General features: G+C 48.3%; 1 protein-coding gene across 1 annotated transcript in view; it reads right to left on the bottom strand.

Annotated features, from left to right (window-relative positions):
* Nucleotides 1–27684, bottom strand: part of LOC144510036 (bone morphogenetic protein 1-like) — a 307138-nt gene that overhangs the window by 128346 nt on the left and 151108 nt on the right. Inside the window, exons 5-7 of the mRNA XM_078239242.1 lie at nucleotides 9404–9487; nucleotides 6254–6415; nucleotides 1642–1759 (exon numbers count right to left, since the gene is read on the bottom strand). Of these exons, the coding sequence (XP_078095368.1) occupies nucleotides 1642–1759; nucleotides 6254–6415; nucleotides 9404–9487 (364 nt within the window). The remainder of the gene's footprint in view (nucleotides 1–1641; nucleotides 1760–6253; nucleotides 6416–9403; nucleotides 9488–27684) is intronic.

The following is a 27684-nucleotide window of genomic DNA, read 5'->3' as shown; positions in this document are numbered from 1 at the left end:
ATTGTTTGATGGGGGACAGTGTAGAGGGAGCTTTACGCTGTATCTAACCCCGTGCTGCACCTGTCCTGGGAGTGTTTGATGGGGACAGTGAATAGGGAGATTTACTCTGTATCTAACCCCGTGCTGTACCTGTCCTGGGATTGTTTAATGGGGGACAGTGTAGAGGGAGCTTTACGCTGTATCTAACCCCATGCTGCACCTGTCCTGGGAGTGTTTGATGGGGACAGTGAATAGGGAGATTTACTCTGTGCCTTACCCTGTGTTGGACCTGCTCTGGCACTGGCTTTCTGAAATGGGTGTGTTTAATTCCCAACATTAATCATTCTTGGATTCAATGAACATCCATCACTTTTATGAGCAACAATATCATTAAAATGCTGTTTTGATTGCCAAGCTATTTCCCATTGCTGAAACAGAGTCAATCCCTGGAGAAACTATTTGTACGAGCTATAAAACTTCAGCTGTTACTGTTTTAAATGAAATCAAATTCAAGGCTGAAAAATCTGATTTTGCTTCTAATATTCCACCCCCTGCAACCCAGGTGAATCGAATTGCCCCAATACTGTATGTATGGAACTACCTATGGTCGCAAGCCCATCAGAAAGAGGCCGTTCTGCCCAACATGTCTATGCTAGCTCTTTGAAATAACTCTCCAGTTAGTCAGGGCGGCACGGTGGCACAGTGCTGAGTCATGGCGCCAGGGACCCGGGTTCGATTCTGGCCTCGGGTCACTGTCTGTGTGGAGTCTGCACATTCTCCCCGTGTCTGCGTGGGTTTCCTTTGGGTGCTCTAGTTTCCTCCACAATCCAAAAGATGTGTGGGTTAGGTTGATTGGCCATGCTAAATTGTCCCTTAGTGTCCAAAGATGTGCAGGTCAGGTGGATTGGCCATGCTAAATTGCCCCTTAGTGTCCAAAGATGTGCGGGTCAGGGGGATCGGCCATGCTAAATTGCCTCTTAGTGTCCAAAGATGTGCAGGTCAGGGGGATTGGCCATGCTAAATTGCCCCTCAGTGTCCAAAGATGTGCAGATTAGGTGGATTGGCCATGCTAAATTGCCCCTTAGTGTCCAAAGATGTGCGGGTTAGGTGGATTGGCCATGCTAAATTGCCCCTTAGTGTCCAAAGATGTATAGGTTAGGTGGATTGGCCATGCTAAATTGCCCCTTAGTGTCCAAAGATGTGCGGGTTAGGTGGATTGGCCATGCTAAATTGCCCCTTAGTGTCCAAAGATGTGCGGGTTAGGTGGATTGGCCATGCTAAATTGCCCCTTAGTGTCCAAAGATGTATAGGTTAGGTGGATTGGCCATGCTAAATTGCCCCTTAGTGTCCAAAGATGTGCGGGTTAGGTGGATTGGCCATGCTAAATTGCCCCTTAGTGTCCAAAGATGTGCAGATTAGGTGGATTGGCCATGCTAAATTGATCCTTCGTGTCAGGGAGATTAGCAGGGTAAATATGTGGGGTTATGGGGAGAGGGTCTGGGTGGGATTGTGGTCGCTGCAGACTCGATGGGCCAAATGGCCTCCATCTGCACTGTAGGGAATCGATGATAGTCCCACCAACCTCCTCTTTTTACAGCAACCCTGGATGAAAGGTTATTAACTGTGCTTGTGCCGGAGGTCCAGCTCCTCACAGATACTTACCCACAGGGTCTGTATGTGAAAACGATGTAGCTCTCTTCATCTGTGCGTTCCAGGAAGGTGACGCAGGTATGCTTCTCCCAGTGCCTCATCGCCTGCCTGAAGATAGCTCTCTGGGTCCCTGTAAAACAGCGCAGACTCCAATCAATTGTTACAGATAGGCAGAGGAGACAGCGTGAGCTGCGGGATAGCTTCAGAGTGCATACCTACACTGAGACATACCGTTCCAAACGCCACATGGGGCCACTGACCGTTTCCCTGCTCTTCACCCACTTCCTGCTGTCTTGTTCCTGGAAGCCGCGTTGAGAATTATTGGCACCCATAGGTGCTGGATTGGACTTTCTCGCTTTGTCGTCTAATGGAGGTTATTGTGACAGGCAAGCCCAGGTCAACAAGACGCACAAACTATATTCTGCCACATTCTACCCCAGAAAGCAAACATTGCTTATTTTCAAGGAGTTAAAACATAGAAGATAGGAGCAGGAGGAGGCCATTCGGCCCTTCGAGCCTGCTCCGCCATTCATCACAATCATGGCTGATTGTCCAACTCAATAGCCTAATCCTGCTTTCTCCCCATAACCTTTGATCCCATTCGCCCCAAGTGCTATATCCAGCCGCCTCTTGAATACATTCAATATTTTGGCATCAACTACTTCCTGTGGTAATGAATTCCACAGGCTCACCACTCTTTGGGTGAAGAAATGTCTCCTCACCTCCGTCCTAAATGGTCTACCCCGAATCCTCAGACTGTGACCCCTGGTTCTGGACTCCCCCACCATTGGGAACATCCTCCCTGCATCTACCCTGTCTAGTCCTGTTAGAATTTTATAAGTCTCTATGAGATCCCCCCTCATTCGTCTGAACTCCAGCGAAAACAATCCTAACCTGGTCAATCTCTCCTCATACATCAGTCCCGCCTTCCCCGGAATCAGCCTGGTAAACCTTCGCTGCGCTCCCTCGAGAGCAAGGACATCCTTCCTCAGAAAAGGAGACCAGAACTGCACACAATACTCCAGGGGGGGAATTTTACCATTTGGAGTCTAAGGGCCGGATCCTGGCGTAATGCAGATCCGAGCCCAGAATCCTCTTTGCAGCGCGTCCATGCGCTTTTTGCCGGCTCTGGTCCGATCCGTGCTGTGGGCGGGGCTTAGCGCTGCCAGAACGATCGGAGCTCTGAACTGCGCACGCGCAGCTCGAAATAAATCCGAAGCAGCGCGCCCGGACAGGGAGAAAAAAACAGCAGAGAGAGCAGAGAGCGGGGAGGATGGGGTGGTGGGGGCGGTGGGGGGGGGGGGGGGGTGGTGGGGCGGGGGGGTTAGCGGAGAGGATGGACTTGGGAGAATCTTGCAAACTGAAAATAATGTAGCATCTTCTTTGTGCTGCCTAATTATCTATGGGAAAGGTAATTAAACTACAGTGTCCTAGTGAGCAATTAGTGAGCTGCAGAATACATTTGTGATCTGCAACTGGATTGTTGATGTCCCTGTAGCCATGGGCCAGGTGCTCAAATGTTCAGTCATGTGGTGAACTTGGAAGAATTGTCCCCGTGGTGGAACTTGGTTGGAAATAAGATTCAAGGAGATTACTAAATCTGGGAAATCAACCATAGTGAAAAGAAGCTTGCATTGGCAACTCTTCTCTCACATTCCACAGCAGATGTGCCCCTACTTATGAATGTGATTTGCATGGGCAACGTTGGGTGCAGCTACTCTGCCTCTGGAGCAGCCTTGGATCCTTTGTCATCTTGTTTTCATCTGAACATTGCACAGAATTAGAGGAATTCCCTTTGGAAGATAATGTCAAAATTATAATCTCAGGGGCTAAAACCCTAACAGTCAAAAATTTGGGAAAATATTTCAATATATATATCCCCCCATCCATACTGTCAAAACAAGATGACAGAAAGGATCCAAGGCTGCTCCAATTGCAGCAAAACATCCCTGTTCCTATACTCAAATACTCTCGCTATGAAGCCAACATACCATTAGCCTTCTTTACTGCCTGCTGTACCTGCGCGCTTACTCTCAGCGACTGATGCACGAGGACTCCAAGGTCTCGCTGAGTATCCACCTCTCTCAATTTACACCCATTCAAGTAATAATCTGTCTTCCAAAGTGGATAACCTCACATTTATCCACATTATTATGTATCTGCCATGTACATGCCCTCAGCCTGTCCAAATCATACTGAAGGAACTCTGCATCCTCCCCCCAGCTCACCCTCCCACCCAACTTCGTATCATCTGCAAATTTGGAGATAATGTATTCAGTTCCCTTTTCCAATCATTAATATATAATGTGTACAGTTGGGGTCCTGGCACAGATCCCTGCGGAAGCCCACTAGTCACTGACTGCCAATCAGAAAAAGACCCATTTATGCCAACTCTTTGCTTAGTCTGGTGAGCTGTACTTTCACTTGCAAAGTCATTGCCCCTCCAGCGTTCTTCCCAAAGTCCTTGGTGTCCCTCTGCCCTAGATGTGGCCATGGTGTCCAGTAGATTTTACCAATATTCCAGCCTTTGGCAATGCCAACCTTTGCATTGAATTTGCAGGACAGAGCTAGGCCATTTGGCCCACCTGGTCTGTGCCAACGTTAATGCTCCAGACAAGCCTCCTCTCACCCAACATCAGCTCATCCTTCCATCACCCCTACTCCCTCATCGACTTACCAAGCTTTCCCCTCACTATCATCAGTCGGTAGTGAGCTCCACATTGGAACCACTCTTCATGTAAAGAGACTTCTCCTGGATTCCCTGCTGGATTTCTTTCATGGGACGTGGGTGTTGCCAGCAAGGCTGGCATTTCTTACCCATCCCTAGTTGCCCTTGAGGTGGTGGTGAGTCGCTTTCTTGAATTGAAGCATTAACATGCAGAGGGATCTGGGCGTACAGGTCCACAGTTCCCCTTAAAATGGCACCACAAGTGGATAAGGTGGTCAAGGCGGCATACTGCATGCTTCCCTTCATCGGTTGGGGCATAGAGCATAAAAATGGGCAAGTCATGTTGCAGCTGTAAAGAACTTTAGTTAGGCCGCACTTGGAATATTGTGTACCGTTCTGGTCGCCACACTACCAGAAGGATGTGGAAGCTTTGGAGCAAAGATTTGCCAGGATGTTGCCTGGTATGGAGGGCATTAACTATGAGGAGAGATTGGACAAACTTGGTTTGTTTCCACTTGAACATCGGAGGCTGAGGGGCGAGCTGATAGAAGTGTACAAAATTACAGGAGGCATGGATGGAATGGATATTCGGAGTCTTTTTCCCAGGGTAGAAATGTCAATTGGTAGGAGATATAGGTTTAAGATAAAAGGGGGAAAGTTTAAAGGAGATGTGAGAGGCAAGTTCTTTTCCACAGAGGGTGGTAAGTGCCTGGAATGCGCTGCCAGAGGAGGTGATGGAAGCAGATACAATAGCAACATTCAAGAGCCATCTTGACAGATACATAAATGGGCAGGGAGTAGATGGAAACGGGCCGCCTAGAGGCAAAAGGTCCAGTTTAGAAAGACGTCATGTGTTGGTGCAGGCTTGGTGGGCCGAAGGGCCTAGTCCTGTGCTGTACCGTTCTTTGCTCTGAGTGATGTAGGTACACCCACAGTGCTGTTAGGGCATGGGTTTCCTCCGGGTGCTCCGGTTTCCTCCCACAGTCCAAAGATGTGCGGGTTAGGTTGATTGGCTATGCTAAAAATTGTCCTTAGTGTCGTGAGATGTGTAGGTTAGAGGGATTAGTTGGTAAATATGTAGGGATATGGGGGGAGGGCCTGGGTGGGATTGTAGTCGGTGCAGACTCGATGGGCTGAATGGCCTCTTTCTGGACTGTAGGGTTTCTCTGATTCTCTGAGTTTCGGGATATTTTAAGGCCCCTAGTTTTTGGATACTCTCCTGAATGGAAACATTCTCTATCAACCCCTCAGCTTTCACTTTTCTAAAGGAAAGAGCCAGCTTGTGCATCCTTTCCTGATGACTGGTATAACCTCCCAGGTTTTGTCTCATCCTTGTGAATCTCCTTTGCACTTTGTCCAGTGCCTCTACATTCTTTATCTAAAATGGAGATATGAAACCCCAGAGGGATCATGTTGCAATTAAGAATATGCTTGCTGAAAAGAGAGACATGCTACTGAAGCTTTTTGTCCTGTACTCATCAGGACAATTTATCCTACAGGAGAAAGGGGTGGTGATTGGTTGGCAAGTCAACTCCGATTGGCCAAGCTGTTACCATGGAGAAAGTAGTAGGGAACTATACACTCACCAAGTTCTTGGCTAATTCAAGGGTACATGGCTTGAACATATTCCTTTTGTTTGCAGACAATGGGTCCCTGTGTATTAGTGTGTGAACCTTCGAGCATGTATAAATGAGCCACGTTATGAGCTTAACTGATCTTAAATTAGTTGTTAGCATAGTTACTGGTGCAGAAAGGCCCTTGGAGTACAAATTGTTGTGATCGTTTGAAATTTGGCATTCTTGCGTTTGTCCTGATGAGTACGAGACAAAAAAGCTTCGCCAATATGTGTCTCGTTTCAGCAATATTCAGGAATATTTTTGTATCGTCTCGCAGGATCCCAGATCAGTGAGCTGATTGGTCCAGAAAGTTCCCATCCAAGAAACGGGTAACACTCACCAGTGAAGTTTCCTCCAATCACATAAGGAATCACTCCCTCAGGCCAGACTCGCTCGGGCCGGGAGGTGGATGCTCGGCGCGTCCGACTGCGGGTCTCGTTCTTCCGGAACTTTCTGCCCCTCCGCCGAGCGGACTTTCCCCTGCCATTCCGGAGTCTGTCACCTACGCAGAAGCAGGAAGATGTCTGAGAATATGGCGAGAGCACAAACACCAAAAAGAAACCTGGAGCTGAAGTCAGTTATCTGGGAGTTCAGTAATGCACTGGAGAGGGGAATTCTACCCAATCCGGTGATCCCTGTCTCCTCCTGATATCGCTGGGGAGTGGGGACAAAATTCTAAGGAAAACATCTGCTCCAAAGTCACATCAGCCGAGTAAGAAGATAGGAACATAGAACGGTTATGCCACAGGAGGAGGCCTTTCGGCCCATTGGACCCCATGCCAGCTTTCTGTAAGACCAATTTCGCTAGTCCCACACCACCCGCCCTTCCCTCATAATTTATTTTTTCTTCATATAATTATCCCATTCCCTTTCAAAAGCCTTGATTGAATCTGTCTCCACCACACTCTCAGACAGTGCAATCCAGATCCTAATTACTCGCTGCGTGAGAAAACTTTTCCTCATAAGACCATAAGATATAGGAGCAGAATTAGGCCATTTGGCCCATCGAGTCTGCTCCACCACTCAGGGCTGATAAGTTTCTCAACCCCATTCTCCCACCTTTTCACTATAACCTTTGACCCCCCCCCTTACCAATCAAGAACCTACCTATCTCTGTCTTAAAGACACTCAATGACCCGGCCTCCACAGCCTTCTGTGGCAATGATTTCCACAGATTCACCAAACCCTCTGGCTGAAGAAATTCCTCCTCATCTCAGTTCTAAAGGGTTGTCCCTTTACTCTGAGGCTGTGCCCTCGGATCCTAGTCTCTCCGACTAATGGAAACATCTTTCCCACGTCCACTCTATCCAGGCCTTTCAGTAAAGTTTCAGTGAGATTTCCCCCTCCCCCATCCTTCAAAAACTCCATCCGCACAGTGGTCAGCACTGCTGCCTCACAATGCCAGGGACCCGGGTTCGATTCCCGGCTCGGGTCACTGTCTGTGCAGAGTCTGCACGTTCTCCGTGCGTGGGTTTCCTCCGGGTGCTCCGGTTTCCTCCCACAGTCTGAAAGACGCGCTGGTTAGGTGCTAAATTCTCCCACAGTGTAACCCGAACAGGCACCGGTGTGTGGTGATTTTCACAGTAACTTCATTGCAGTGTTAATGTAAGCCTACTTGTGACTAACAAATAAACTTTGGTTCTTCTCCTAAGGCACCTTGAATCTCTGAGTTTCGAGCTTCCGCCAATGGGAACAGTGTTTCTCTATTGACTCTGTCCCAAATCCATCCTGGAATTTGGAATCACCTGGTGAAGGAGCAGCGCTCCGAAACCTCATGGTTCCAAATAAAACTTTGGACTTTAACCAGGTGTTGTGAGACTTCTTACTGTGCCCACCCCAGTCCAACGCCGGCATCTCCACATCATCTTTCGGACTGTGGGAGGAAACCGGAGCACCTGGAGGAAACCCACGCAGACACGGGGAGAACGTGCAGACTCCACACAGACAGTGACCCAAGCCGGGGAATCGAACCCGGGTCCCTGGCGCTGTGAGGCAGCAGTGCTGGCCACTGTGCCACCGTATATCCCACTTCACCCCGGCGTGCAGACGATGGGACAAATGACATCCTATCTTGCCAGTGGTTCTGTAGCATGGCAACTGTTGCTATGCAAGTGAGCAGGGCAGTCACTGAGCGCACAATTAAATTGCACAAACAGCAACATCAAGATGGACCTCGTCCTGGTGGGGTTGGTTGGCAATGGGTTACGATCCCAGGACATCAGAAGAACTCCCATTCTTCCTCCTTGTGGATCATAAGCATCGACCTTAACCACTGGAACAGGAAGAGCGGACCTCGACTTAACTTGGCACCTATAGCACCTCTGACAGTGCAGCACTCCCTCAGTAATGCACTGAAGGATCAGGATAGATTCAGTCTCTCAAGTGCCGCTCCAAAACCTGAGTCTCACCAACTCAGCCAGGATGGCACCCATATAAAAGCAAATTACCGCGGTTTCTAAAATCTGAAACCAAAGGAGAGTCTGCTGCCAGATCTGCTGAGATTGTCCAGCATTCTCTTTCAGGATGGCCCCCAGGTTTTCCTGTGGTGGCAAGGGCGCCATTCGAATAAATTCTCCCTCTTTGTACAACATGGAGGGCACAGTGGTTAGAATCTTAGAAACCCTACAGTACTGAAAGAGGCCATTCGGCCCATCGAGTCTGCACCGACCACAATCCCACCCAGGCCCCACCCCCATATCCACCCACTAATCCCTCTAACCGACGCATCCCAGGACACTAAGGGCAATTTTAGCATGGCCAATCAACCTAACCCGCACATCTTTGGACTGTGGACGGAAACCGGAGCACCCGGAGGAAACCCACGCAGACACGAGGAGAATCTGCAAACTCCACACAGACAGTGACCCGAGCCGGGAATCGAACCCAGGTCCCTGAAGCTGTGAAGCAGCAGTGCTAACCACTGTGCTACCGTGCCACCCATGTTTAGCACTGCTGCCTCACAGTGCCAGGGACCCGGGTTCGATTCCCGGCTTGGGTCACTGTCTGTGTGGAGTCTGCACATTCTCCCCGTGTCTGCGTGGGTTTCCTCCGGGTGCTCTGGTTTCCTCCCACAGTCCAAAAGACGCGCTGGTTAGGTGCTAAATTCTCCCTCAGTGTACCCGAACAGGAGTGTGGAGACTAGAGGATTTTCACAGTAACTTCATTGCGGTGTCAATGTAAACCTACTTGTGACTAATAAAAATAAACTTTATTTTTACTTTTCCCCTCATCCATCATTGAATTTCCCCCCACTGAGCCCTGCTGATCACGTCAATTCTCACTGGGAATACGGCCCGCTTGACACCTCACCCACACGGGCATTTGGTGAATGCCAGCAATTATTCAACTAAGGCGCCAAGATGGACCCCCCGGAATGTTCACTTCCGAAGCAGCTCACTGAATAGTGATGGGGCAGGAGTGGGATTCCTGCCCACTTACACTCTCCAATTAAGCCCAATGAGTTTGGTTAGCACAGCACTACTGGTTTTACCTCTCCGTGTATTGGTGTTGGTTCGGTCATCTCTGCTATCCCACAGGAGGCTCGTTCCGTTTGAGTGCAGGCCAGTTAGCTGATCTGAGAAACAGAGAGAGAGAGAGAATAAAAAGAGATGTTCATAATTTAATTTCAGTTGGATGGGTATCACCATGAGAATTTAAAGTGAGATGCTAACTCATCCAGCATGTTCCCAGTTTGTTCCATCATAATTACCAACACACAATTAGGGGAGGCGATGGCCTCGTGGTATAATCGCTCGACCATTAATCCAGAAACTCAGCTAATGTTCTGGGGACCCGGGTTCGAATCCCTTAGCCTTCTTTGTTCCAAAGAAAATAATCCCAGTCTATTTAATCTTTCCTCATGACTAAAATTCTCAAGCCTAGGCTAAATCCTCTCCACCCTGTCTAGTGTGATCCATCCTCCCTGCAGTGCGGAGGCGATAGCCTAGTGGTATTATCGCTAGAGTATTAATCCAGAAACTCAGCTAATGTTCTGGGGACCCGGGTTCGAATCCCGCCACGGCAGTTGGTGGAACTTGAATTCAATTAAAAAATAACCTGGAATTAAGAATCTACTGATGACCATGAAACCATTGTTGGAAAAATCCACCTGGTTCACTAATGTCCTTTAGGGAAGGAAATCTGCCGTCCTTACCCGGTCTGGCCTACATGTGACTCCAGAGCCACTGCAATGTGGTTGACTCTCAACTGCCCTTGGGCAACTGGGGATGGGCAATAAATGCTGGCCCAGCCAGCGACGCCCATGTCCCACCAGTGAATTAAAAAAATGTACAATAGGTACATGCTCCAATGATGGGGAGATTTCAGTCCAATTGAGTTAGCTCATCCCAAACCTAGCAAGTAGCGATTGAGAGTGTGTGTGCATGGGTGTCCTTGCGTTTTTGTGTGAATGGAACTGGGTGTATTTGAGATGGTGTATGTACGTGTATTTGTGGCAGATGCGCATTCATATTTATGTATATGACAGAGTGTATGGGTGCGCAAATCTGTGTATGTGAGTGCATGGGCAAACAGTGCAGGTACATCTGTATGTGCAGTAATATGAGCAAGCATTCATGTGAGAAAGGGTGCATTTAAAGTTTATTTATTAGTCACAAGTAGGCTTACATTAACACTGCAATGAAGTCACTGTCGCCACACTCCGGCACCTGTTCGGGTTACACTGAGGGAGAATTTAGCACCTAACCCGCACATCTTTTGGACTGTAGGAGGAAACCGGAGCACCCGGAGGAAACCCATGCAGACACAGTGAGAATGTGCAGACTCCGCACAGACTGTGACCCAAGCTGGGAATCGAACCCAGATCCCTGGTGCTGTGAAGCAGCAGTGCTAACCACCGTGCCGCCCTACACAATCTGTGTATTTGAGCACGAGTGACAGTGTGTGTGAGACTTGTGAGAGTGTTTATGTATACGCATGTGTGTGAAGGCATGTGTGTGACAGTGTGTGTGCATGTATGTGTGTGCAGTATATGCGCGATAGTGTGTATAAGTATGTGTGAGAGATTGCATTTGTGTAAGTACATGAGTGCATGTGTGTGTTGATATGACAGTGTGCATGTAGGTGTAGGTATGTGAGAAAGTATGTGTGCTTATGCATAGCTAAGTGTCTGTGCTCACTCTGTGTGTGTGTGTGTGTGTGTGTATATGCATGGCAAGGGTCCAAAGATGATAATCTGTGGACACTCAACGCCTACGTTCCCAAGTGTTGAATGGCCAGTTGTGTTAGGGATTGCAGTGAGAGTGGAAATGTGGAACTTTTCTTAACGATGGTTGGTGCCTTCAAAACAAGAGGTGAAACAGACTTCACAGGAGGGTATACAGCAGACCACAGACTAGATCACAAAGCACAAAGGTTAGGTGATTCAAAGTTGTTTTGATACACTAATTTTTTCAACAAAAACTTAGAAACATAGAAAAACCACAGCACAAAACAGACCCTTCAGCCCCACAAGTTGTACTGAACATATCCCTACCTTTTAGGCCTACCTATAACCCTCCATCCTATTAAGTCCCATGTACTCATCCAGGAGTCTCTTAAAAGACCCCATTGAGTTTGCCTCCACCCCCTGACGGCAGCCGATTCCACTCGCCCACCACCCTCTGTGTGAAAAACTTCCCCCTAACATTTCCCCTGTACCTACCCCCCAGCACCTTAAACCTGTGTCCTCTCGTAGCAGCCATTTCCACCCTGGGAAAAAGCCTCCGAGAATCCACCCGATCTATGCCTCTCAACATCTTATATACCTCTATTAGGTCTCCTCTCATCCTACGTCTCTCCAAGAAGAAAAGACTGAGCTCCCTCAGCCTATCCTCATAAGGCATGCCACTCGATCCAGGCAACATCCTTGTAAATCTCCTCTGCACCCGTTCAATCTTTTCCACATCCTTCCTGTAATGAGGCGACCAGAACTGAGCACAGTACTCCAAGTGGGGTCTGACGAGGGTCTTATATAGCTGCATCATTATCCCCGAACTCCGAAACTCAATCGCTCGATTGATAAAGGTCAGCACACCATACGCCTTCTTAACCACCTCCTCCACCTGCAGGGCCGATTTTAGAGTCCTATGGACCAGGACCCCAAGGTCCTTCTGATCCTCTACAGTACTAAGAGTCTTTCCCTTTATATTGTACTCCTTCATCCCATTTGACCTGTCAAAATGGACCACTACGCATTTATCTGGGTTGAAGTCCATCTGCCACTTGTCCGCCCTTGCATCCTATCTATGTCCCTCCGTAACTTCTGACATCCCTCCAGACTATCCACAACCCCACCAACCTTCGTGTCGTCGGCAAACTTACCAACCCATCCCTCCACTTCCTCATCCAGGTCATTTATGAACCATATCGGCACAACTCTTGACTGCATCTGTAAGATACATACCTGACCCTTGGGTTATCGCATTGGTCTTTGATGTGTCAATGAAATGGACTCAATCACCTCTCTAATCCTTGAGTGCGGATAAGCCCTCTAACACCAGCCGCCTCTGGAGCAGTGTTGTGCGCCAAATGGATTAAGTTGCAGTAAAACAAGGGATTTCACCTCCCTTTCTCGAGGCTAAAGGATGCTTTACTTCCTAAAGGCATTCTACCGCAGGGACCATCAAGCTTAGGGGGGAAAGAGTCTGACGTGTAAGGCAAGTCTGTTTTTGAAAAATGTATAAAATGAAAGAAAGGCTGTGAGAGCTAAGGAATGTTCCAATACTTGTCGCTTAAGATCATCACAGTTAGAGGTTCAATATCACAGTGGTGAGGCATGAGTTCGAATCCCACCATAGCAGCTGGGGGAATTTAAATTCAATTAATTAATAAATCTGGAATTAAACTATCAGGCTCATTCATAATGACCACAAAACAATTGGACTGCACAATTTATCAATTCCCTTCAGGCAGGAATTCTACCATCCTTACCTGATCTGGCCTGTATGTGACTCAGAATCATACAGTGCGTAAGAGGCCCGTTGGCCCAATGAGTCTGCATTGACACATGAGAAACACCTAAACTCTATTCTTGGCCCATCGCCTTGAATGTTATGACGTGCCAAGTGCTCATCCAGGTACCTCTGCACTCCCTCCAGTGCAATCACATCCTTCCTATAATGTGGCGACTAGAACTGTACACAGTGCTCCAGCTGTGGCCTCACTAAAGTTCTATACAACTCCAACATGACTTCCCTGCTTTCGTAACTAGCCTCAATTGATAAAGGCGAGTGTCCCATATGTCTTTTTCAACATCCGACTAACATGCCCGCTGGTTAGGTGCATTGGCCATGCTAAATTCTCCCTCAGTGTACCCGAACAGGTGCTGGAGTGGTGACCAGGAGATTTTCACAGTAACTTCATTGCAATGTTAATGTAAGTCTACTTGTGACACTAATAAATAAATTGTAATAATGCCCTTTTCTGCCACCCTACTAAGAGATCTATGGACAAACACGCCAAGGTCCCTTCGTTCCACAGAACTTCCTGGTGTCATGTGGTTCATTGAATACTTCCTTGTCAAGTTACTCCTTCCAAAGTGGATCACCTCACACTTTTCATTGTTAAATTCCATCTGCCGCTTACCAGACTCCAGACTAACAACAATGCGGTTGACACTTAACTGCCCTATGAGATGGCCTCACAATTCTTTTAGCTGAATCAATGTGCTACAGGGAAAAGAAACGCTGTGGCTGGAGCTACAGCACATGGAACTGCAGCAGTTCAAGAAGGCTTAGCATCACCAGCTTCCTGAGGACAAGTAGAGATAAATTCTGACCTAGCCAGCGATGCGCTAATGCCAGGAATGCGTTTTTTAAAAAGTCTTCTGTAGACTGAGGATCAGTAGGCCTTGTCCAGCTGAGACCTTCCATGGCCAGGGCATTCATTGGAAACAGTGAGGGTTCCTGTCATAAGTCTTTGGGGGCAGAAGTCCCTTCACCAAAATCCCTTTATTTACAAACTCTAACAGCAGTACACAGGGTGCTAGTAATTAGCAGTCTATAGAACAAACAAAGAACAAAGAAAATTACAGCACAGGAACAGGCCCTTTGGCCCTCCAAGCCTGCACTGACCATGCTGCCCGACTGAACTAAAACCTCCTACCCTTCCGGAGACCATACCGTTCTATTTGCATCCTATTCATGTATTTGTCAAGACGCCCCTTAAAGGTCACCATCGTATCTGCTTCCACTACCTCCCCCGGCAGCAAGTTCCAGGCACCTACCACCCTCTGTGTAGAAAACCTTTAAACCTTGCCCCTCGCACCTTAAACTTATGCCCCCTAGTAATTGACTCTTCCACCCTGGGAAAAAGCTTCTGACTATCCACTCTGTCCATGCCCCTCATAATCTTGTAGACTTCTATCAGGTCTCCTATCAACCTCCATCGTTCCAATGAGAACAAACCAAGTTTCTCCAACCTCTCCTCATAGCTAATGCCCTCCATACCAGGCAACATCCTGGTAAATCTTTTCTGTACCCTCTCCAAAGCCTCCACATCCTTCTGGTAGTGTGGCGACATGAATTGAACACTATATTCCAAGTTCGGAATATCTCCGGGGGTGCCAGAGGAACTGACATTCCAGGTTAAGAACAAGGCAAAGACTTCCTGATTGGCCAATCAATTGGCTCCTTAATCAGAGAACTCTGTGTCCAACCAAATAAACAAAATCAAATTAACCTAGGGACAACGCAAAAGGGACAGCTCCCTAAAAGGAGGGGAACCACCCGAAACAAAAGACAAAGCGGAAAGGAAACTTAAAACATCAAATTAAAATGTGATTAAAGGGGTCATTAATGCACCCCAGTCCCTGCGGTACCCATGGAAGGCATTAACAGTGCCCTCGGACACCGCATGCTCCCTTTCCAGGGACACCCCGGCCGCGAATGTAGCCGCGGTAGAGGGGCAGACAGTCGGGTTGGACGACCCCCTCGATCGCCCGCTGCCTGGACCTGTAGATGGCAGCCTTGCCAGGCCCAGGTTCACGAGGAGGTCCTCCTCCTTCCCCGCCGCCCCCCCCTCCGCACCGAGCGCCCGTAGATCAGGAGCGTGGGACTGAAGTGCAAACAAACCATCAACAAAAGGTTTCTCAGGAAACTGAAAAGGTTGTGCAGCCTAGAACACAGAACATAGACATGGTCCACGGGTTCCACAAGGTTGCAAAAAGGACACACTTGGGAGCCCGTGAACCGGTACAACCTATGATTGTAAGGTACTGCTGCGTGTAGCACCCTCCACCCCAGGTCCCCAAGATGGTGAGGGGGTGGGGGGGGGGGGGGGGGAGGGGGGGTCCTTAATCAGGGAGCTCATACTCCAATAAGCCAACCTCAATGGCCTGATCGAAGTCATTACACTTCCCAGCCCATCAGAATCGTCCTGAAGTCTCCAGGACTTAAGACTAATTTCCTGAATACTGTTGTTCTCCGCTGTATTTTCTTGTTGTTAGCAGAGAATGGCTCCCGATGTACAACACATCCATTAAGCAGAAATGAACCACTGCACCATCTCGACTGGTTATCTTAAACTGGTTGTTAGTGTAGCCGTTAGCACACTTAGGATTGTTTGGCAAGTGCTGCCCAAATCACATCCAACAGAACCTTTTTAGTTTTGCGAGTGCTGTTTGATCCACACGTCCCAGCGACTGGCGGATCAAGTTAAACATCGGTTCCTTTGTAACAGGCAGGGTACAAACCCGTGCTTGCTAAACCCAAAACAAATTGTCTATTATTGGGTGTGATTCCAAGATTTGGTAGCACTTGCTGAATAATCCTGAGTGCGCCGATAGCTGCACTAACAACCACTTCAAGATAATCATCCATTCCCTGCAAACAAAAGGAACATGGTCAAGCCTTGTGCCTCTCTTTTCAGCGATATTTAAGTTCTGTGCTACCAAGTGACTGGCAGTAATTTTTTTAATTCTGCTGCACGTTCGTTTTAAGAAGGATTTAGTTTTGATAAAGCCACTATAGTTTTCAATTTTCACAGTCAAAAAGGAAGAGGGGAGTTGGAGAAGCTCAACTGCCGACATGACAATGTAGCAATATTCACTTTGTCATGTGGAGTTAAGCAGATGCAATGATGGGAACATTGTAGAAGCCATTCAGCCCATCATTGGATCACAGGAACAGGAGGAGGACAGGTAGCCAATCATTGGGACACAGGAACAGGATGAGGTCATGCAGCCCATCATTGGGACACAGGAATAGGAGGACGGCATTTAGTCCATCACCGGGACACAGGAACAGGAGGAGGCCAGACAGCCCATCATTGGGACACAGGAACAGGAGGAGGCCAGACAGCCCATCACTGGAACATAGGGACAGCGGGGGATTATTCAGCCCATCAATAGGGCATAGGAACAAGAGGAGGCCATTCACTCCATCACTGGGTCACAGGAACAGGAGGAGGCCAGTCAGCCCATCACTGGGACGTAGGATCAGGAGAAGGCCATTCAGCCCATCACAGGCATAGGAACAGGAGGAGGGTATGTAGCCAATCACTGGGGCATAGGAACAGGAGGAGGGTATGCAGCCAATCACTGGGGAATAGGGACAGGAGGAGGGTATGCAGCCAATCACTGGGGAATAGGGACAGGAGGAGGGTATGCAGCCAATCACTGGGGAATAGAAACAGGAAGAGGGTATGCAGCCAATCATTGGAATAGGGACAGGAGGGGATCATTCAGTCCATCACTGGGTCGCAGGAACAGGAGGAGGCCAGTCAGCCCATCATTGGTGTAGGAACAGGAAGAAGCCATCCTTGAACCTGAACACCATTCAATGAAATCATAGCTGATCTGTGATCCCTTAATGCTTTGGCTAACAAAGAAAACTACTAATCTCCCATTTCAATTGAGATACCAACTCAAATTAGCAACTGACCTAGAAGGGAGCAATGAAAAAACTAAACAAAGTGTTCCACTCCCCGAACCTAAAGAGAAAATGCTGGAAAATCTCAGCGGGTTTGGCAGCATCTGTAAGGAGAGAAAAGAGCTGACGTTTCGGGTCCAGATGACCCTGTGTCAAAGCTGACAGAGCGTCATCAGGACTCGAAACATCAACTCTTTTCTCTCTTTTTTATTCATTCAGGAGACATGGGCGTCGCTGGCTGGGCCAGCATTTATTGCCCATCCCTAGTTGCCCTTGGAGGGCAGTTGAGAGTCAACCACATTGCTGTGCCTCTGGAGTCACATGTAGGCCAGACCAGGTAAGGACAGCAGATTTCCTTCCCTAAAAGACATTAGTGAACCAGATGGGTTTTTCCGACAATCGACAATGGTTTCATGGTCATCATGCGGCACGGTAGCACAGTGGTTAGCACTGCTGCTTCACAGCTCCAGGGACCTGGGTTCGATTCCCGGCTTGGGTCACTGTCTGTGTGGAGTTTGCACATTCCCCTCGTGTCTGCGTGGGTTTCCTCCGGGTGCTCCGGTTTCCTCCCACAGTCCAAAGATATGCGGGTTAGGTTGACTGGCCATGCTAAAATTGCCCCTTAGTGTCCTGGGATGCGTAGATTAGAGGGATTAGTGGGTAGAATATGTAGGGATATGGGGGTAGGGCCTGGGTGGGATTGTGGTCGGTGCAGACTCGATGGGCCGAATGGCCTCTTTCTGTGCTGTAGGGTTTCTGTGATTCTATGAATAGATTCTCAATTCCCAGATATTTTTTGTTGAATTCAAATTCCACTATCTGCCGTGGCGGGATTCGAACCCAGATTCCCCCAGAACAGTTTCTGGATTAATAGTCGAGCGATAATACCATTTGGCCATCGCCTCCCGGATGCTGCTTACAGATGCTGCCAGACCTGCTGAGATTTTCCAGCATTTCCTCTTTTGGTTTCAGATTCCAGCATCCGCAGGAATTTGCTTTCTTGTCCCACTCCCCCTGCTTTCTCTCTGCAAATCTTCCCTTTTCAGCTATTTGTCCAAATTCAGTTTGAAAAGTCAGAACTGAGTCCGCCTCCTCCGGCCTCTCGGGCAAGGCACATCCCAGAACACCACAGCTCGCACATAAAAATAGTCCTTATTTCACTTCTTTGCCAATTAACGTAAATCTGTGTCCTCCGAGTGAGCAACACTCCTGCCAATGGAACAGAACTTTCACCAGCTCCTTTAAAACCTTACACATTTCAGAACACCTCTATTTAATCTCCCCTTGTCACCCCCTCTGCTTCACGGAGGAAAAGCCCCAGGCTTTCCACGCCACTAAAGCCCCTTCACTAATCTAAACTGCAAGATTAATTGGACAGAATTCTTGGTTGACAGCATTGCTTGCTCTCTTGAGCTCTCTCATCTTGAAAAGAAGCGAGACGTGAACGCTTCCCAGTTGACTTGGCAAGTTCCCGTCGTACAAATTTCCATGAACCTCAGGGAGGAAATCAAGCCCAGAGTTTTCCAAATGGAATACTGTTGGCTCTGGTACGTGGCAGTACACACCTGGCAAGACGGAGTCCTCGCCTTTTCCAGCAGTCCGGAACCACAATCACAGAGAGTGGGCTCAAAGTATTATTACTTATAAGAACATAAGAAATAGGAGCAGGAGTAGGCCATCTAGCCCCTCGAGCCTGCCCAGCCATTCAATAAGATCATGGCTGATCTGAAGTGGATCAGTTCCACTTACCCGCCCGCTCCCCATAACCCTTAATTCCCTTATTGATCAGAAATCTATCTACCTGTGACTTAAACATATTTAACGAGGTAGCCTCCACTGCTTCAATGGGCAGAGAATTCCAGAGATTCACCACCCTCTGAGAGAAGAAGTTCCTCCTCAACTCTGTTCTAAACTGACTCCCCCTTATTTTGAGGCTGTGCCCTCTAGTTCTTGTTTCCTTTCTAAGTGGGAAGAATCTCTCTGCCTCTACCCTGTCTAGCCCCTTCATTATCTTATATGTCTCTATAAGATCTCCCCTCAGCCTTCTAAACTCCAACGAGTACAGGCCCAATCTACTCAACCTCTCCTCATAAGCTAACCCCCTCATCTCCGGTATCAACCTGGTGAACCTTCTCTGTACTCCCTCCAAGGCCAATATATCCTTTCGCAAATAAGGGGACCAAAATTGCACACAGTACTCCAGTTGCGGCCTCACCAGGACCTTGTACAATTGCAGCAAGACCTCCCTGCTTTTATATTCTATCCCCCTCGCGATAAAGGCCAACATTCCATTTGCCTTCTTGATCACCTGCTGCACCTGCAAACTGAGTTTTTGCGATTCATGCACAAAGACCCCCAGGTCCCTCTGCACAGTAGCATGTTGTAATTTTTCACCATTTAAATAATAGTCCATTTTACTATTATTCCTTCCAAAGTGGATAACCTCACACTTGTCAACGTTCTACTCCATCTGCCAGATCCTCGCCCACTCGCTCAGCCTATCCAAATCTCCCCGCAGACTTTCCGCATCCTCCACGCAATTCGCTTTCCCACTCATCTTTGTGTCATCCGCAAACTTTGTTACCCTACACTCGGTCCCCTCCTCCAGATCGTCTATGTAAATGGTAAACAGTTGAGGCCCCAGCACCGATCCCTGCGGCACGCCACTAGTCACCAACTGCCAACCAGAAAAGCACCCATTTATGTATCCGCGGGGTGTGGACATCACTGGGCAAGGCCAGCACTTACCGCCCATCCTTAATTGCCCTCGAGGTAGTGGTGAGCCACCTTCTTGAGTAGCATTGAGTGGATTACTGGGCCATTTCACCAGGCAGGGTATTAAGAGTCAACCACATTGCTACGGGTCTGGGGTCACATGTAGGCCAGACCAGCTAAGGATGGCAGATTTCCTCCATCAATTAACTAAACTGGTATTCCATGACAATCCAGCAGTTTCATGATTATTATTAATGAGACTAGCTTTTTGTCTGATATTTATTAATTTAAATGTCCAAGCTGCCATAGTGGGATTTGAACTTGTGTCTCTGGATTATTAGTCCAGTTCTCTGTCTTACTAAATCCAGTAACATAGCAACTACTATATCCTTGACAGACTGTTTAGAGTTCCTAGTTTGAGGAATATAAAATGTAGAAATCCTGATCGACCACAAAGCGTTCCACGGTCTGAGGTCCTGGTATAGAATGGGTTACAGCGCAAGGTAGTGCAATAATGGGTGGCATGCTGGCCCAGTGGTTAGCACTGCTGCTTCACAGCGCCAGAGACCTGGGATCGATTCCCGGCTTGGGTCACTATCGGTGTGGAGTTTGCACATTCTCCCTTTGTCTCCGTGGGTTTCCTCCAGTTTCCTCCCACACTCCAAAGATGTGCGGGTTAGGTGGATTGGCCATGTTAAATTGTCCTTTAGTGTCCAAAGATTTGTGGGTTAGGTGGATTGGCCATGCTAAATTGTCCCTTAATGTCCAAAGACGTGCAGGGTAGGGGGATTGGCCATGCTAAATTGCCCCTTAGTGTCCAATAATGTGCAGGTTAGGGTGGATTGGCCGTGCTAAATTGCCCCTTAGTGTCCAAAGATGTGCAGGTTAGGGTGGATTGGCCGTGGTAAATTGCCCCTTAGTGTCCAAAGATGTGCAGGTTAGGTGCATTGGCCATGCTAAATTGCCCCTTAGTGTCCAAAGCTGTGCAGGTTAGGGTGGATTGGCCGTGGTAAATTGCCCCTTAGTGCCCAAAGATGTGCAGGTTAGGGTGGATTGGCCGTGCTAAATTGCCCCTTAGTGTCCAAAGATGTGCAGGTTAGGTGGATTGGCCATGCTAAATTGCCCCTTAGTGTCAGGGGGATTAGCAGGGTAAAATACATGGGGTTACAGGGATAGGGCTTGGGTGGGATTGTTGTCGGAGCAGGCCCGATGGGCCGAATGGTCTCTTTCTGCACTGTAGGGATTCTATGATTCTAACCATTCCTTCAACCCTGTGAAAATGTCGCAGGGAGAGGCAGCAGGAATTGCAAGGGATGAAAATCAAGACTTGTGTTTATATAGCACTTATCACACCCGCAGCATGTCCCAAAGTGTTTCAGGAAGTAGTCACTGTTGTAATGCTATCCAGGGAACCGGGATGGAAGTTCATTGAAGCACTAATCATAATGATACTAGATGGAGTATAAGTGAGTGAGAGAGGGAGAGACGGAGAGAGAGAGAGAGAGAGATAGAGAGAGTAGTGTGAGAGTGAGCGAGAGAGGGAGAGACAGTGCGTGAGAGAGAGAGAAACAGACAGACAGATAGAGAGAGTGGTGTGAGAGTGAGAGACAGTGCGTAAGAGAGACAGATAGAGAGATTGGTGTGACGGTGATTGACAGCGGGAGAGAGAGAGAGAGAGATAGAGTGAGTGATGTGAGAGTCAGTGAAAGAGGGAGAGACAGTGCATGATAGAGAAAGAGAGATAGAGTGGTGTGAGAGTGAGAGAGAGGGAGAGACAGATAGAGAGAGTGGTGTGAGAGGGAGTGAGAGAGGGAGAGACAGTGCGTGAGAGAGACAGACGGATAGATAGAGAGAGTGAGTGAGAGAGAGAGAAACAGTGCGTGAGAGAGAGATAGACGGATAGATAGAGAGAGTGAGTGAGAGAGCGAGAGACAGTGCGTGAGAGAGACAGATAGAGAGAGTGGTGTGAGAGTGAACGAGAGAGGGAGAGACATTGCGTGAGAGAGAGAGAGATAGAGGGAGTGGTGTGAGAGCGAGTGTGAGGGAGAGACAGTGAGAGAGAGAGACAGACAGTTAGAGAGAGTGGTGAGAGAGTGAGCGAGAGAGGGGGAGACAGTGCGTGAGAGAGAGAGTCAGTACATGAGAGAGAGAGAGAGACAGACAGGTAGAATGGCGTGAGAGAGAGCGAGTAAGAGAAAGAGAGGTAGAGACAGTACGTGAGAGACAGACAGACAGAGATAAAGGATGGTGTGAGAGAGGGGGAGTGCAGAAAAGGTTTACTAGGATGCTACCGGGACTTGATGGTTTGAGTTATAAGGAGAGGCTGGATAGACTGGGACTTTTTTCTCTGGAGCGTAGGAGGCTGAGGGGTGAACTTATAGAGGTCTATAAAATAATGAGGGGCACAGATCAGCTAGATAGTCAATATCTTTTCCCAAAGGTAGGGGAGTCTAAAACTAGAGGGCATAGGTTTAAGGTGAGAGAGGAGAGATACAAATGGGTCCAGAGGGGAAATTTTTTCACACAGAGGGTGGTGAGTGTCTGGAACAAGCTGCCAGAGGTAGGAGTAGAGGCGGGTACAATTTTGTCTTTTAAAAAACATTTAGACAGTCACATGGGTAAGATGGGTATGGGCCAAACGCGGGCAATTGGGACTAGCTTAGGGGTTGGACAAGTTGGGCCTAGGGGTTGTTTCCATGCTGTAAACCTCTATGATTCTATGAGTGACAGAGTGTGAGGCAGACAGATAGAGATAAAGTGGTGTGAGAGTGGGACATAGAGTGTGAGAGATAGACAGTGTAAGAGAAAATGAGAGAGATAGACAGACAGCACAGCGCACATATGAGAAAGTTTCGCCAAAGAAAGACGGTAGAGTTCAGGGATTGAGAGCAATGACTGGATTCGAGAGATGTCCGCAGCTCTTTCCCTGATAGATGGCTGATGAGTTAAACAAATCCTCATTGCACACACTGAAATATATAGAGAAAACTAGGAGGCAGACTTCATCGGCGCAGCTTCCAAAGCAAACCATCAGGGAGTTATTTAAACACACCCAATATTTACAAGGCAGAGACATTTCCTGTAAATTTAAAAATACCCAGGCAACGCTGCAGCTCACAATACAATCAACTGGGTAATAACTCAAAATCGGTAATAACTGCTTTGTGTCGTCACGAGGCTCTTTTGGCAACGCAAGTAACACTCAGAGTTTTAAACAAACAGAGCGATGTGGATCCAAACAACATGCATTTCTGTCAGTTTCCATTTCAGAAGTGAATCCCATAGCGGGCGGCACGGTGGCACAGTGGTTAGCACTGCTGCCTCAGGGACCTGGGTTCGATTCCCGGCTCGGGTCACTGTCTGTATGGAGTTTGCACGTTCTCCCCGTGTCTGCGTGGGTTTCCTCCGGTTTCCTCCCGCAGTCCAAAGATGCGCGGGTTAGGTGGATTGGCCGTGCTAAATTGCCCCATAGTGTAAGGGACACTGACTAGGGTAAAATGCATGGGGTTATGGGGATAGGACCTGGGTGGGATTGTGGTCGGCTGAATGGCCTCCTTCTGCATTCGGCCCATCGAGTCTGCACCGACCACAATCCCACCCAGGCCCTATCCCCGTATCCCCATGTATTAACCCTTGCTAATCCCCCTGATGCTACGTGGCATTGTAGCATGGCCACCAAAACAGCACATCTTTCTCTCCAGATCTTCTGACACTTTGTCAGACAAAAAGCAAGGGCGTGTTTTGCACCATCGATCCTGAACGGCGCGCCTCCGGCAAGGCCTGTTCCAAAAAAGATTGCCTCCCCCAACATCACCCGCATCGGAGGATCAGAGTCATCCCTCCCCAGTTCCCCCCCCTCCCCGTCCAGTGCAGACATTACCCCACTTCCTCCCACCATTGCCACTGCTCTCCCCCCCCCCCCAATATTGGGAAGCCCCCCAGAGTTGACAGCGCCCAGCCATTTTCCTTCGCTCACTCCGAGCCCGTGGTCTGATCATCACGACTGGCTTTTGTAAACCCAGTCCCGTGAGGATGGGATTACCTCATTCTGAGATCTCCATGGTGCAAATCCCGTTGAGACCTCCTCGCGAGAGTTAGCAACCATAACGGGATTTGCATCCAAGGTGAACTGGGGGCTGGAAAATTGTCCCCAGTGACTTTGGTTGAGAGGCAATAGTTCTTTTTCAGGCCAGGACACTGTGGTAAACCACTGTTAGCTTATTACCTGTATATGTGACATGCCTGGAAACATCCCTGCCGGCCCTACCCGAGACTTCTCCCCCACCCCCCGGGTCCAGGTATAAAGGCGACTGCTCCCCACCCCCCAGCCTCAGTCTGGACCGGTTCATCGGCATGGGTGTGCTCCAAGTCTTTTGCAAATAAAAGCCTATTTGTTCTTGCATACAAACTAGTCTTTGCTTGATTGATGGTGCATCAGACACCAAGGATAACTCCCCTGGAATCTTTTACGTCCGTGTGAGAGGGTAGAGGGAGTCTCGGTTTAATGTCTCATTTGAAAGGTGAGACCCTTTAACAGTGCGGCACCCCCTCAGCACTGCACTGGGAATCATAGAATCATAGAATCCCTACAGTGCAGAAGGAGGCCATTTGGCCCATCAACTCTGCATCGACCATCCAGCCCCTATTCCTGTAACCCCACTAAGTGGCAATTTAGCATGGCACATCTTTGGAATGTGGAGAAACCGGAGCACCCGGAGGAAACCCACGCAGACATGGGGAGAATGTGCAGGCTCCGTACAGACAGTCACCCAAAGCCGGGAACTGAACCCGGGTCCCTGGCGCTGTGAAGCAACAGGGCTAACCACTGTGCCACCGTGCCGCCCTCGATTTCTGTGCCCGTGTCTCTGGAGTGGGAGCTGAACCCACAACTTTTGTGGAGGGTAAAGCTCAGGAATAGGAAAGGTGTAGTCACAATATTGGAGGTTTTCTATAGGCCACCCAACTGCCAGCGGGAGATTGAGCAACAGATATGTAGGCAGATTTTGGCAAGGTGTAAAAGTAACAGGGTTGTTGTGGTGGGAGATTTTAATTTCCCCTATATTGACTGGGACTCACTTAGTGCTTGGGGCGTGGATGGGGCAGAGTTTGTAAGGAGCATCCAGGAAGGCTTCCTGAAACAGTATGTAGATAGTCCAACTAGGGAAGGGGCCATACTGGACCTGGTATTGGGGAATGAGCTTGGCCAGGTGGTCGATGTTTCAGTAGGGGAGCAGTTCGGGAACAGTGACCATAATTCAGTAAGCTTTAAGGTACTGATGGATAAAGATAAGTGTAGTCCTCAAGTGAAGTTGCTAAATTGGGGGAAGGCTAATTACAACAATATTAGGCAGGAACTGAAGAATGTAGATTGGGGGCAGATGTTTGAGGGCAAATCAACATCTGGCATGTGAGAGGCTTTCAAGTGTAAGTTGATAGGGATTCAGGACCGGCACATTCCTGTAAGGATGAAGGATAAGTATGGCAAGTTTTGGGAACCTTGGATAACGAGAGATATCGTGAGCCGAGTCAAAGAGAAAAAGGAAGCATTTGTCAAAGGTAGGAGGCTGGGAACGCACGAAGCAAGTGTGGAATACAAGGAAAGTAGAAAGAAACTTAAGCAAGGAGTAAGAAGGGCTAAAAGGGGTCACGAAAAAGCACTGGCCAGCAGGATTAAGGAAAATCCCAAGGCTTTTTATGCATATATAAAGAGCAAGAGGTTGCCAGGGAGAGGGTTGGCCCACTCAAGGACAAGGGAGGGAATCTATGCGTGGAGCCAGAGGAAATGGGCGAGGTACTAAATGAGTACTTTGCGTCAGTATTCACCAAAGAGAAGAACTTGGCGGATGATGAGTCTGGGAAAGGACGTGTAGATAGTTTGAGTCATGTTGAGATCAAAAAGGAGGAGGTATTGGGGTTCTTGAGAAACATTAAGGTAGACAAGTCTCCAGGGCCTGATGGGATATACCCCAGAATACTGAGAGAGGCAAGGGAGGAAATTGCTGGGGCCTTGAGAGAAATCTTTGTATCCTCATTGGCTACAGGGGAGATCCCAGAGGATTGGAAAATAGCCAATGTTGTTCCTTTGTTTAAGAAGGTTGGCAAGAATAATCCAGGTAATTACAGGCCGGTGAGCCATATATCAGTGATAGGGAAATTATTGGAGAGGATTCTTTGAGACAGAACTTATTCCCACTTGGAAATAAGTGGACGTATTAGTGAGAGGCAACATGGTTTTGTGAAGGGGAGGTCGTGTCTCACGAACTTGATCGAGTTTTTCGAGGAAGTGACGAAGATGATTGATGAGGGTAGGGCAGTGGATGTTGTCTACTTGGACTTCAGTAAGGCCTTTGACAAGGTCCCTCATGGCAGACTGGTGCAGAAGGTGAAGTCGCATGGGATCAGAGGTGAGCTGGCAAGGTGGATACAAAACTGGCTTGGTCAAAGAAGACAGAGGGTAGCAGTGGAAGGGTGTGTTTCTGAATGGAGGGCTGTGACAAGTGGTGTTCCTCAGGGATCAGTGCTGGGACCTTTGCTCTTTGTAATATATACAAATGATTTGGAGGAAAATGTAACTGGATTGATTAGTAAGTTTGCGGACGACACAAGGGTTGGTGGATTTGCGGAAAGCGATGAGGACCATCAGAGGATACAGCAGGATATAGATCAGTTGGAGACTTGGGCGGAGAGGTGGCAGATGGAGTTTAATCCGGACAAATGTGAGGTAATGCATTTTGGAAGATCTAATACAGATAGGAAATATACAGTAAATGGCAGAACCCTTAGGAGTATTGATAGGCAAAGGGATCTGGGTGTACAGGTACACAGATCACTGAAAGTGGCAATGCAGGTGGAGAAGGTAGTCAAGAAGACATATGGCATGCTTGCCTTCATCGGCCTGGGTATTGAGTTTAAAAATTGGCAAGTCATGTTGCAGCTTTGTAGAATCATAGTTAGGCCACACTTGGAATATAGTGTTCAATTCTGGTCGCCACACTACCAGAAGGATGTGGAGGCTTTGGAGAGGGTACAGAAAAGATTTACCAGCATGTTGCCTGGCCTGGAGGGCATTAGCTATAAGGAGAGGTTGGAGAAACTTGGTTTGTCTCACTGGAGCGACGGAGGTTGAGGGGAGACCTGATAGAAGTCTACAAGATTATGAGAGGCACGGACAGAGTGGATAGTCAGAAGTTTTTCCCCAGGGTGGAAGAGTCAATTACTCGGGGGCACAGGTTTAAGGTGCGAGGGGCAAGGTTTAAAGGAGTTGTACGAGGCAGATCTTTTACACAGAGAGAGTAGTGGGTGCCTGGAACTCCCTGCCAGGGGAGGTAGTGGAAGCGGATACGATAGTGACTTTGAAGGGGCGTCTTGACAAATACATGAATAGGATGGGAATAGAGGGATATGGAAGGGTAGGGGGTTTTAGTTAAGTCGGGCAGCCTAGTCGGTGCAGGCTTGGAGGGCAGAAGGGCCTGTTCCAGTGCTGTAATTTTCTTTGTTCTTTCTTCTTTGTTCTTTGTCTGAACTGATCATAGAATCCCTACAGTGCAGAAGGAGGCCATTCGGCCCATCGAGTCTGCACCGACCACAATCCACTCAAGCCCCATCCACATAACCCCATGCATTTACCCTAGCTAGCCCCCCTGACACTCAGGGGCAATTTAGCATGACCAATCCACCTAACCTAGTGTCTGACGAAGGCGATAGATTTGGTGATGAGATATGTTGCGGGGGAGGTGTGGGGGGGCGTTGGAGGTGGTCAGAAAAAATCTGCCAATGGAAGATGAAGGCAAACCAAGAATTTGTCCCCTCACTTGAAGCTAACACAACAACCTCCTTAAAGTAATAATCCAATTGCTGGTTTCAGAAACAGCTCGAGTTTAGTTCCTGGCGCTGGATGCCATGGCTGGAACCTTGGGAGGGTTAAGAAAAACTCCGCAGTCCAAATTAGACATAATAATAGATGTTACGGCAGTGGTTTGAAGGCTGCAATCTTAGCGTAGGGTTGGGACAATGGTCATTAAGCCTTGATGATGGTTCAAGACTTCATGTATGACTAATGGTCTACAATTCATTTCAGCAAATCCATAATCTTCACTGTAAAAACAGGTCCTGATTTCCAACTTTGTAAAAGTGCATTCTTCCCTGGAATGTGGGCAAGACCAGCATTAGTTGGTCAACCCAAATTGCC

The sequence above is a fragment of the Mustelus asterias genome, chromosome 22 (assembly GCF_964213995.1).
Source record: "Mustelus asterias chromosome 22, sMusAst1.hap1.1, whole genome shotgun sequence".
In the NCBI taxonomy this organism is placed as follows: domain Eukaryota; kingdom Metazoa; phylum Chordata; class Chondrichthyes; order Carcharhiniformes; family Triakidae; genus Mustelus; species Mustelus asterias.
This window is presented reverse-complemented; position numbering and strand designations above follow the sequence as displayed.